The 11,147-nt window shown below is 49.1% G+C and overlaps 3 protein-coding genes across 3 annotated transcripts; 2 read left to right on the top strand and 1 right to left on the bottom strand. All coding sequences in view use genetic code 12, as the record gives it.

Moving 5' to 3' along the window:
* Positions 1 to 2,397: 2,397 nt before the first annotated feature.
* DIURU_000536 (uncharacterized protein) lies at positions 2,398 to 3,042 on the top strand (the record flags this gene model as incomplete). The annotated part of the gene is made up of 1 exon (XM_034158333.1): positions 2,398 to 3,042. One exon carries the CDS (start codon positions 2,398 to 2,400, stop codon positions 3,040 to 3,042), a length of 645 nt encoding a protein of 214 aa, XP_034014631.1.
* Positions 3,043 to 4,567: 1,525 nt separating this feature from the next.
* UTP5 (Utp5p) lies at positions 4,568 to 6,460 on the top strand (the record flags this gene model as incomplete). Its single annotated transcript, XM_034158344.1, has 1 exon — positions 4,568 to 6,460. One exon carries the CDS (start codon positions 4,568 to 4,570, stop codon positions 6,458 to 6,460), a length of 1,893 nt encoding a protein of 630 aa, XP_034014632.1.
* A 425-nt stretch (positions 6,461 to 6,885) lies between these two features.
* FDH3 (bifunctional alcohol dehydrogenase/S-(hydroxymethyl)glutathione dehydrogenase) lies at positions 6,886 to 8,097 on the bottom strand (the record flags this gene model as incomplete). The annotated part of the gene is made up of 2 exons (XM_034158355.1): positions 6,886 to 8,010; positions 8,074 to 8,097. The coding sequence occupies 2 exons, from the start codon at positions 8,095 to 8,097 to the stop codon at positions 6,886 to 6,888; spliced, it is 1,149 nt and encodes a 382-aa protein (XP_034014633.1).
* Between the last annotated feature and the right edge of the window lie 3,050 nt (positions 8,098 to 11,147).

Below are 11,147 nucleotides of genomic sequence, written 5' to 3' on the forward strand. Positions count from 1 at the left end.
CGCATGCACTCATATTTACATTTCTCACCGTAAAATGTACGCAAGATCCGATTAAATCTAAAACCGCCGATCAGATCTACTTCTTTCACCCACACGACCTTTTGGAGCTTGCACGCCACATAAACACACGACCTCTGGGGCGCTATTGTGGTTTGCACGCTACGTCGTGGCCCTTGTGAAATGGCAATCGCAAAGAGTACACCGCGCCACTACCACGAGCGGAATCGCTGTGTAATAGTGGCCCTACGGTCAACTGAACGTCCACTCTCCAACGAGCTTACAAACACGTGAGATTGTATTTTTACCCTGTGAGTCGTGACGGTTCTGGGGTCCAGTGTCTCCTACATGGTGGCTAGACCTCCACCCCGAAGAAGATTACTACAGAAGATCATCCCAATGGCTCTCTATCCCTAATTGCTACGTCCCACCAATTTTCCCTACCCAGGATTGAACCCCCGAGGCCTCATTACCCCGCCCCTTTGTTTGAGTCCTCCCTATCGCGCTATTCCGTTCGCGTCGGTCTCGTCAAGCGCGTTTTTTCGTTCGCGTTCCATCGTCTAATTTTTTCTTTTTCCCTCGTCAAAACCTTTTTTTTTCCCAATCTAAATATACAAGCTTACTGATTGTTTATCAAGCACACTGGCCATCCCCAGCGGCGGCTGTGGCCAATGAAAACATATCGAGATCCACTTTAAGATTTCCAACAGGCTTTGTGGGGATGTGAATTGATTAACCCCGGAGCGTTGGTGGCGAGAATTTATGCCTGGTGTCAACCCTCTGAAATGCTTGAACGGTTGGTAAAGAAAGTATCTATGGGAAGCTTCTGGAAAGATGTATCAAGATCCACTTTAGAAACCGTACGTATACGGGATTGGTGAATGCAGGACATTGGCTACGAAGTAGCTCCACCAACACCAGTTTCACTTGCACTACTTGCAATTATGCTACCCCCACGTGCTCAAAAGTGTTATGGGAGAGGGTCGCATCCATATGGAAGGCTCATGCGTGGGATTACCAGAGGGAGTTCTTAATTCCACGCTTCAGGCATACGACTATCACCCTAAAAACTGGTAAATTGCACTACCCAATAGTTTTCTAGCACCGTGCATACTTCTCTAGGATTCTTGCTCAACGCCTCCAAAAGCAACAACGCGTCCACACAAAGCACAAATAGTCACAACTGGTGGAGAACCGGTGTTGCTGAGCTGACTCGTAGCTGTGTACGTTGGTTACCGAGTTGGGTCGAGTGTGTTTTTGACAAAGTCCATTCTTACTCAAGTCCATCATTTTCAAGTCCGAGCCATGCGTCCAGGGCCATCGCGAAGATGGACACGGAGGTCAAGTGTCCCCCCAGACCATTGATGCAAAACGCGTTGGTGCCTGGTGCCTGATTTACAGAGCAATCCTGACATCACTGGCTTTCAATTTGAGTGCTTGTCTTATTACTTCTCCTGATTAGTAAGGATATCGCTAAACATCGAATCTTCAAAACCCTTGCCATGCTCTTGAGTCTGCAATTGTACTGACGGCATACCATCACGATATTGGCTGTGCATCTTGATACTAAGCTGTGCCTCGATGATGTTTTTAATTTCACTGAGAAGATTAATGTGCCATTACCCGTGGTTAAGACTGTGCACAACGCTGTAGAATGCCGCTATGATTTTCTGAGTAAGTGAATTAGATAATACACAAACTATATCCACGTAGTATAGCCCAAATATGCCCTTTGTTTTTTTGATTTCTGTTCAAGACTTGCATTTGCAACTCTGCATAGAATTCAAGGTGCATATGCGTGGAGTTTCACCTTCGAAACTGTGAACCCAAGTGTCCCTCATTGCTGCAAGCTCTCTCAAAATTTCGCCATAACTCACTTCGCAAATGTGGTATTGGAATTAGCCAATCTCGACTACTGCGAAGAAACTCATCGATTCCAAATGAGGGAAACCAATGAAGACGAGTAGAATTTCTCGAGCTAATGATTCATTGTTACATAAGCTCTAGTAGAGAAATTACGAAATTTCAGGAATCCATTCTACTTGTCGGACAAAATATGGCTTCTTGTTATTGTTGAAATAATGTCATTTCACTAGGTATATACATGCATAACGTTGCATTTGTGAATAATCTATAATTTGCGTTTTGTGCCACCATTGTCGGTTTGGTATTCATGACTCTGTTCTTCCAATCGACCCCTGAATGCTACGGCTCAAGAAATATCCGCCCAGAAATAATAGTACAAGTGTAGTCATACCCAACCAACAAGGTGCCCGTTCATAGTACCAACACCAATTACGGTAGATTTTTCATTATCATGTCAATCAGTACCGTTGGTATCGACTGGAACTTTAATTGGTCGATTTGACTCGGAGCATACTAAATCGGTGGGTAGTGCTAATGCGGGGGTATGGTACAAATGCGTTGGAATGCCTTGATCCCCTGTTCCCCTCGATTCATTTCAAGTATATATTGACGAAATCATCACCACTGATCTCTCAATTAACCCAGGATGATAGTTTTCGACGTCTTGTCTTTATTAGCCTTGGCGGCGGCTTTGGTGGTGCCCCCCACGACAAATCCGCGTTGGAGAAGAAAGCCACATCCAACGTCATCGAACTCGACTTTGACATCGAAGGGGGCCAGCACCATGGCGTGGTCCTGTTTGGCTCCGAGGGCGTGAGCTACAAGCCGATTATTGATTCGGGGTCGTGGGAAACGTGGTTCGCAAACGACAACGACATGACCGACTACTCGACGACATTGGTAAACCTCACTACGCCGTTCAGCATTAACTATGTCGGCTCGGGCAACCCCGCCACTGGTATCTTCATCAAGGACACCATCAAGTTCACCAACGCCAAGTCCGACGGCTTTGAGTTTGGTATTCTCAATAATCCGCCGTGGTTCCCCCAGGGGATTCTTGCCATTGCCAGACTGCAGGGCTCAGACCACGACACGTTGACGTACCACTTGAAGATGATGGGGCAAGTGGAACGCACGGTGTCGTCGCTTTACTACAGCAAGTTGCAAAACAAGGGTTAACTCACGTTTGGCGGCTTCGACCGCGCCAAAGTGGGCTCGGGATGGACGTCTCACACCGACCCGGTGACGTTTAAGATGACGGCGGTCAAATCCCACGTTGACGGCGTCGACTACTTCCCGGAGCACGGCGACTACCCGATTGTCGTTGACAGTGGCGCGTGGGGCTCTTCCCCAGAGCGGTTGTCGAGCCCCTCGCCACTTCCCTCAAGAAAGACGGCAACCAGTATAAGGGGCCGTGTGGCACTATGAAGGTCAGTTCCCGATCACTCTCGGCAATTTGACGTTGGAATTCGACAAGCTGGAGTCAGTCACCGAGATGACGGATAACGGTAAATGTGTGGCTACGCTTGGGTTTAAAGGTGCCGAATACTAGAATAGTTTGACGCTTATTGGTACCGACATCCTCAACAAAGTGGCGACGGTGTTCGACCACGAGAGCGGCGTGGTGTCGATGGCTAAGCTTAACGATACCCCTGAAGAGGATGTTGTCTTCCTTGAAGAGGGGCAATCGATTTAGAGAAGTTAGTACTTGTTAGATAATGAAATGATGTTACATATATCTTCTTCGTTACCAATAGCTTAGGCTTTTGAGAGTATAGATTTGCCAGGTATCACCATGTTCATTACATTGGCGTAATCCATAATCGCTATCTTTGGAAACTCAAAGTTGATCATATGCGAATGCGTTCAATAGGGCTGGAACTCGATTGTGAGCATAATGTCCCCCATTATGATGCTGTCGTCATGTCTGGTGTAGTCAGAAGATTCATGATGTGTGAGGCAGAATTGGCAGCTTGTGGCACTTGAAACTAAGTATCCAGCAGATCACCCCTATTTGTTGTGTGGGCAACGGTACCATCCATTCTTTCTTGGAACCCATAAAAAGCAAATCTGCCGTTACTACTGAGGCCAACTGGAAATGAGTAACAAGACACGTGTTCAAATCAACGTGCATCATTGCTTTGAGTGGGTGAGAATACCTGCAAACGGTTCTTATGGGTAAACTTTGTAAAATGAAGCAGACACAACCATCAGTCACGATTTCGTCAATTTATGAACACCTCACGTGGTTCATAGACCCAAACGGGTGTCATATCTCCAAAGAATAGTCAACGAGTAGTTCTTTCTTCAGTATGAAGAATAGGGTCACCATTCCTGCCAGTGGATAGCTCGCTTTGAACCACCCACATTAAAGATACCACGATATGATTGGTTTTCCCGGTATTATTGTCTTCACTGACATCAATAGAATAAAGGTTCCCTGGCAAGTCAGCCTGTCATCCTTATATTAGCCCATCCCTCTTGGACAAGGCAAGTCCAGTCACGACGGCCCTAGCCACTATCAATCCTCTCTGGCAGGTTCAATCAAGGCAAACCTAACAATAGATTATCCGACTCAAATAACCCGTTTCATATCAGCTTCACACTGGCTTCGAATCATTCTCATCTTTGACTTATCGCATCGCGCGCGCTCATCTCATCGCGCGCTTATTATCGCACCCATCCTCGCCCCAACCCCATACCCATGACCGTGATTTGCAGTCGGTTTGACCCGACCCGGACCCTCTTGGCCACGGTCGAGGTGGCGCTCGACGCCCACCACCTCCGGGTGCAGCTGGTGGTCGCGTCGCAGCTGCTGGTGCTGGCGCTGCTCGCGTTCGACCGCCACACCAAGGCGACGCTGACATCGTGGATCCCCTATAAAAACGAGTTTGTCGTCGCCGTCGGCACTGCCAAAGGTGCCGTCCAGTTGTTTCTGCCTACTCACAACCGGGTAGAGCTCCAGTTGGCCACGCCCCTGGGGCTAGCGGTGCTGGACTTCTACTTCTGCGACTACACCCAGCGCGGCTACTGCGCCGACGTCGGCGGCAATATCTACGAGTACAACGTCAACACCGCTAAGTTGGTGCTGCAATTCAAAGTGGCGGACGTCCTCCCCACCCCCGAGCCTATCAAACGTATCGGCAGCGTCTCCGTGCTGGGTAAGGCCTACTTATTGTTGGCATCGCACCTGGTGTATATGGTGAGCGCCGACGACCATACCCTTACCAAGACGTTCCCCGGTCACGTGGAGCCTATCGAGTGTTTAGTACTGGTGCTGGAAGACGTATTTGTTACCCTGGCTCACGGCGACCGGTTTATTAATGTTTATCTGGTGGTTAAAGGCGGTACCAGTCAAGTATTGGTAGCGCTGCGGCCGGTGGCGGATTTCGCTCTCGGCGATAGCGACGGGCGCCTGGTGTTAGTCGCCCGCGGCGACGACGGCACCCTCGATGTTTTCAATGACTGGGCCGCCTCGGGAGAAACATCGGTGCAGCAAAAGCCTAATAAAAAACGGCGCCGGGGCGGTCCCGTGGTGCCGCTGAAACAATCCTCGGCTCATTTCAAAGTGGTGAGACCGCCACAACAAGTACTGAGTCCCGCCGATGCTGATTTAGCCATTATTGCTGCTACTGTCGACGGGTCGCAAATCTTATACCTGTGGATGGAACTGGCCACCATCCCTCATTTCAATCGCGTTAAATGGTTTGATAACGACCTGTACTCAATGGATGGAGAGGTAGAATTCTCTCAGCTGAAGCCCACCACCAAGAGCATCGACCACCACAACAACCAGGGGCACGATATCGCCGCTACCAAGCACTACACGGAAGCTAATACGATTATCAGTGACGGTAATAATTTAAGAGACTTGGATAATGTCCTGGACGACGATGAAGGCGAGCTGTTAGCGGAGAAGTTGGAAAAGCTTCATCCTAATACTACCACCTCAAAGGCGAAACCGGCTGCGAAAATGGGGGGTAAAAATGCTGCAACTTTATCAATTGTGTTGTCGCAATCGTTACGTAATAACGACCACAGTCTCTTAGAAGTGGTGTTGGGAAACCGTGACCCTGAAGTGATCAAAAACACTATTGCCAAGCTTGATTCGCTGTTGGCAGTGACCCTTTTGGACCGGTTAAGCGAGAGAATTCAGAGACAGGCGACCAAGTTTGACCAGCTTAATTTCTGGCTCAAATGGATCATCATCATTCACGGAGCGGTGCTTGCCCTGATGCCTAATTTGGCAGTGAAGCTTTCCAGTCTCCACGCCGTCCTCATCAAGAAGGCCGACACCATGCCTCGTTTACTTGAATTACAAGGTCGGTTGACTCTTTTGTACCACCAACAGGGGCTTAAGCGAGAGATTTTGACGTCTCAAGACGATGACGTTTTGGGTGATGCTCTGGACGTCGAGTACATTGAGGCGTTAGAGGATGGCGAAGGCAGTGATTATGACATGGATGAAGAAGAAGAAGACGACTTTGAAGACGGAGAAGGTGGTATCGCCGATATCGAACTCGAGGACGAAGATATCGAAGCGGACGACGTGGAAGAAGAGGAAATGGGGTTCAGTGACGTCGAGGCCGACGCATAGATTAAAACTTTTTAGCATGAGCGTTATGTATAATAGAACAATTACAGTAAGAGAGATTCTAAGTAGATTATCCTTGAATGCTGAGAAATGGGTACCCCTGAGTCAGAGATCACATCGTAGACTTTGAGCACTCTATTAAAGTTTAGAATTGCTACTTTGTTAATGAGTAGAGGTATGATTGAACTGATTGGAATGATTCAATTCTCTATTGGTCTTCTTTAATTGGTGTTCATCGCGGTTATCAATTGCACACAGTGCGAATTGACAAGTACGCCATAACAATGTCAAAGTCAATCGTTGTATAATGGTTCCGAGCTGTTGCGAACGATTGAGGATATTTTCCTACTTGGAAACTACACATTGTTGGGTGCATACCTCAATGGGCACCTTGGTGGTTACCAGGTTTATTTATATATACGGAGCGCCTACTGCCACAAGTCGATCACCGCCCGGATGCAGTCGCCGTGGTGCATGTCGTCGAAGGCGACGTTGATCTTCTCCAACGGGTGGCGGTGGGTGATGAACTCGTCGACCTTGAGCTTGCCGTTCAAGTAGTCGTCGACCATACCGGGCAATTGCGACCGGCCCTTGACACCACCAAACGCGGCCCCCTTCCACACGCGACCGGTGACCAATTGGAACGGACGAGTGGAGATTTCTTTACCAGCAGCAGCGACACCGATAATAATCGATTGACCCCACCCTTTGTGGCAGCACTCAAGCGCCAGTCTCATCACGTCGGTGTTACCGGTACAGTCGAAAGTGAACTCACAGCCGCCGTCGGTCATCTCGATGATCTTGTCGACAATGGTGGTGCCTTCAGGAAGCTTGGTGGGGTTGACAAAGTCGGTAGCGCCAAACTTCTTCCCCCACTCTTCCTTCTTATCGTTGATGTCGACGAGGATGATCTTGCCCGCCTTACGCTCAGCAGCGCCTTGCACCACCGACAAACCGACAGCGCCACCGCCAAACACAGCGACATTGTCGCCTTCTTGCACGTCAGCGACGATGGTGGCCGAGCCGTAACCGGTGGTGATACCGCAGCCAAGCAAACACGTCAGTTCGGCGGGGGCCTTAGGGTCGACAGCAACCACGGACACGTCAGCGACGACGGTGTACTGCGAGAACGTCAGGCACCCCATGTAGTGCAACAACGGCTTGCCGTGGCAGGTGAATCTCAGCGTACCATCGGGCATCACCCCTTTACCCTGAGTGGCTCTCACTTTGCCACACAAGTTAGTCTTTCCCGACTTACAGAACTTGCATTCGCCACACTCGGCAGTGTACAAGCAAATAACATGGTCGCCGGGCTTAACCGTGGTGACGCCTTCACCCACGGATTCGACGATACCGGCGCCTTCGTGGCCGAAAATCACGGGGAAAGCACCTTCGGGGTCAGCGCCAGAAAGCGTGTAGGCGTCGGTGTGGCACACCCCGGTGTGGGTGACTTTGATTCTCACTTCGTGCGCCTTGGGCGGCGCCACTTCGACGTCTTCGATGGTGAGGGGCTTGCCGGCTTCCCAGGCGACAGCGGCCTTGCAATGGATGGTCTAATGTTAGTGCTGTTGATGGGGATGACGATTGATCGCTTGATTGTCTGGAATTGTACTTACTTTGCCTTCGGTGGGGGAGGACATTTGTGGATAAGACGGAGAGGGTGTGAGTGAGAGGCAATTGAATATTAGATATACCGGGCGCGGATTGCGAGCGATGTGCCAAGTGCGCGCGCAAGTGGGGAGCAGCCAAGGGATTCCTACCAACACCACTAAAAGAAGGGCTATGATTTTCCAGAAAATTCAGGGTTTGGCTAGATAGAGGAGGTAGCATGTAAGGGTGTATCACGTAGATGTTCAATTTCTTGATGTTCTACTGTAGTTCAAGTCATTAATTGTGGATGATTTGTCAGATCAGGTTTACTTTGTGGGGAAGAGAGGGGGGGTACTTAACCCCGATTTATGGAAAAAAGATCTCGGAACGGAAAATGGCTACTTGACCGTTAGACAGCTACTATTAATCAGAATCAAGAGTTTTTTTCACTTTGTCATCAGGATCGAAAACTGTGGCGGGGGTGTGGCGGCATTAGCACCACTATCGGGATTTCCCGTGACGGCCACGTGAGGGCCACAAAGTCGACCACTAGAGAGAGAGATACCAGCTACCTACGATACAGGAACGGCTGATACCGAATTTTCGAGTTAAGCCTCTAGATTCGATGTGCTTTCACCATGATAAGCCTCTGATTGTTTCAAAGCCATGGTTCGTAATCGATATGAGTCACACCAATCCTAGAACCGAGTTTCTCTACTGACACCTAGGCATCACACTCATCGATGGTTAATGGCTAAAATTTTAATCCATAGTAGTCCCTTGCACATACGACACTATTGGTGTTTATTTCGTCGCGCCGTCAATTGGAATTCGGCAACCCCCATAATTCCACTGGCAAAACAACAACAGCCGCATTTGGATACGACTGGTGTTATCGTGACGGTAGCCGATTGGTTCAATACGAAACCAAACGCAGAGACTTCGCCACCACACGGGACCCATTTTTAGCCGTACGAGACATGACCTATTCTTAGCACGCTGGCTGCCGATCACGACGTCCAATGGTGCCAACCACTACTTCAAAGAAAAAAGCTTATTTCTGGTTTTGTGGTGGATGTGATGTCGGGGAAGCCATGTTTTCCTATTTATAGATATACGAGCCATGGGCCCCCTCCCGATTTAGACAAATGATCGGCCTCTCAGCTGGCGCGGTGGGTTAGGAGATTTACCTCTTCTGCCTCCAACGCCAATGTCGTAAGATGGTTTCCCACGATTAAGTCTCAGACGCTGATTGTGTGTTGTCGCCGCATCTCTTTGTGTGGGGCAACGCCACAAGATCAACGACGAGAACCAGTGGCTATTAACTGCTAGCACTACGACTAGCACTACAATAAAAAAGGGCAAGTCAGCCCACTAAGAGAGCACTACCATTACAGAGCTAGTGATGTTTGTGATGTAGTGATGCCACTTTTGTATCGGCTTGGCGGTGGGCCTCCACAGTTGTGGTAAAATTTTATACCATGCTTTTTGTCCCCTGACGACTCTTGCTGCCAATCGCGTAAATAATATCCGCACCACTCCCGCTTAGGGTATCAATTTCGCAATGTCTCTCGGCCTGCCAGCGGTTGGGGAAATTGCGCCAGCAGCCGCAGCTACCGCTACATCACTGTTGGGTGGTGGCCATACCATTGTTTTGCCACTTGCTGTGGTGAAGGGACACCACCCCTATCGGCATTGTCCTGCTTCTGCCAGTAACAATGACACCCTTAGTTAGGCAGTAGCTTTCTTTGTTGTTTTTTCTTAGTGGCGCGCGCCTGTGAGCGTGCACGGAAAAATCCCTGAAATCTCGGAGGGATATCAGCGGCATGACCCTCCCGTGACTCCCACAGTAGAAGTAAGTGATATTTTTTTTTTTTGGTTTATTCAATCTTTGTTTAATTGTCCTTTTGAAGAACATGGCAATTTGAGACAGGGGGGGTGGGGGCGGAATGGTAGATTCCTCAATATCTCGTGTGCGTCTCTCCCTTCAATGTCGTTCGCCACCCAAAAAAAAAATCACCACGGCGATCACTCGTGTCGAGAATGTTAGCCGATTTTCACGAGAAGCGCTCACGGTAAACGCGTCCAAAAAAAACCATCCCATTAAACTACTAGTATTTTTCTTACTCTATTATTGACGCTTTCGTATTGAACGGGGGGGAAGGAGGAAGGGTTGCCTTGCCCACGTGTAGGCAGCCCCGGCGAGGGGGGCATACGGTACACAGGAGAGGGGTGACCTCTGGCTGTTTGGTTAGCTAAGAGCTTACGTACTGTTTGGTGCGGTTCACTATCTGCAGTACGCTATCCTCTATGGTCAGAGCAAGGCAGAAATACCGAGTTTCCCCCATACCTCAATGGTTGCTGCAGCCCCGGCCCTGGCGGGTGACGGATGTGTCAAAAGCTTATTATACAAGAATGTGACGGGAAAGCCATAGCAGACTACGTAACTACAATCTCCAGTGAAAGCTAGTATATTGTACAACATCAAAAAGCGCCAGCAAAACAATAAACTCCCGAGTCATATATCGTTGGCTATTCGCCCGGAGGCACAAGCAACTAAAAAGAAAAACATACAAAAAAAAGCAAACGTCGTAAGCGGTCGTTTCATAGCATCATAGTGAAACAAAAAAAGGGGCAGGGATGGGATTCCAGAAATAATACAGGATTCACAACGTACACTTCGACTTGCAGTTCTTGCAAGTGTACTTGGCGTCTTTGGCGTCGCCCTTCACGTGGTACAAGTCCAAACACTTGCACGTACGACAGTAGCGGTAGCTGGTCATGGGATGGGATAAGCTTGAAGTGGTAGCGGGTGGGGCCGATTGGGGAATTTGAGTAATAGTGGTGTGGGGGGGAGGGGTGATAAAACGGTCGGTGGTGGTCAAAAAGGAAGGAAAGGTTCGTTTATACCGAAGAGCTATTGGTGGCGGGGGGCGTGCCCTTCTTATATAGTAGTCCTGCTGCTCCCGGGGCGTGGCGGCGGGTGGGGTGCCGGCTGCCGGGTTGCCTACCCCCCTGCGACAATTATACGATTATCCGCTGCGTCATCGCTGGGCGTGCCCTCCGGCATTTTTTTTTTTTTTTTTTTTTTTTTTTTTTT

Source organism: Diutina rugosa, assembly GCF_008704595.1.
Source record: "Diutina rugosa strain CBS 613 chromosome Unknown scaffold55_size80579, whole genome shotgun sequence".
In the NCBI taxonomy this organism is placed as follows: Eukaryota; Fungi; Ascomycota; class Pichiomycetes; order Serinales; family Debaryomycetaceae; genus Diutina; species Diutina rugosa.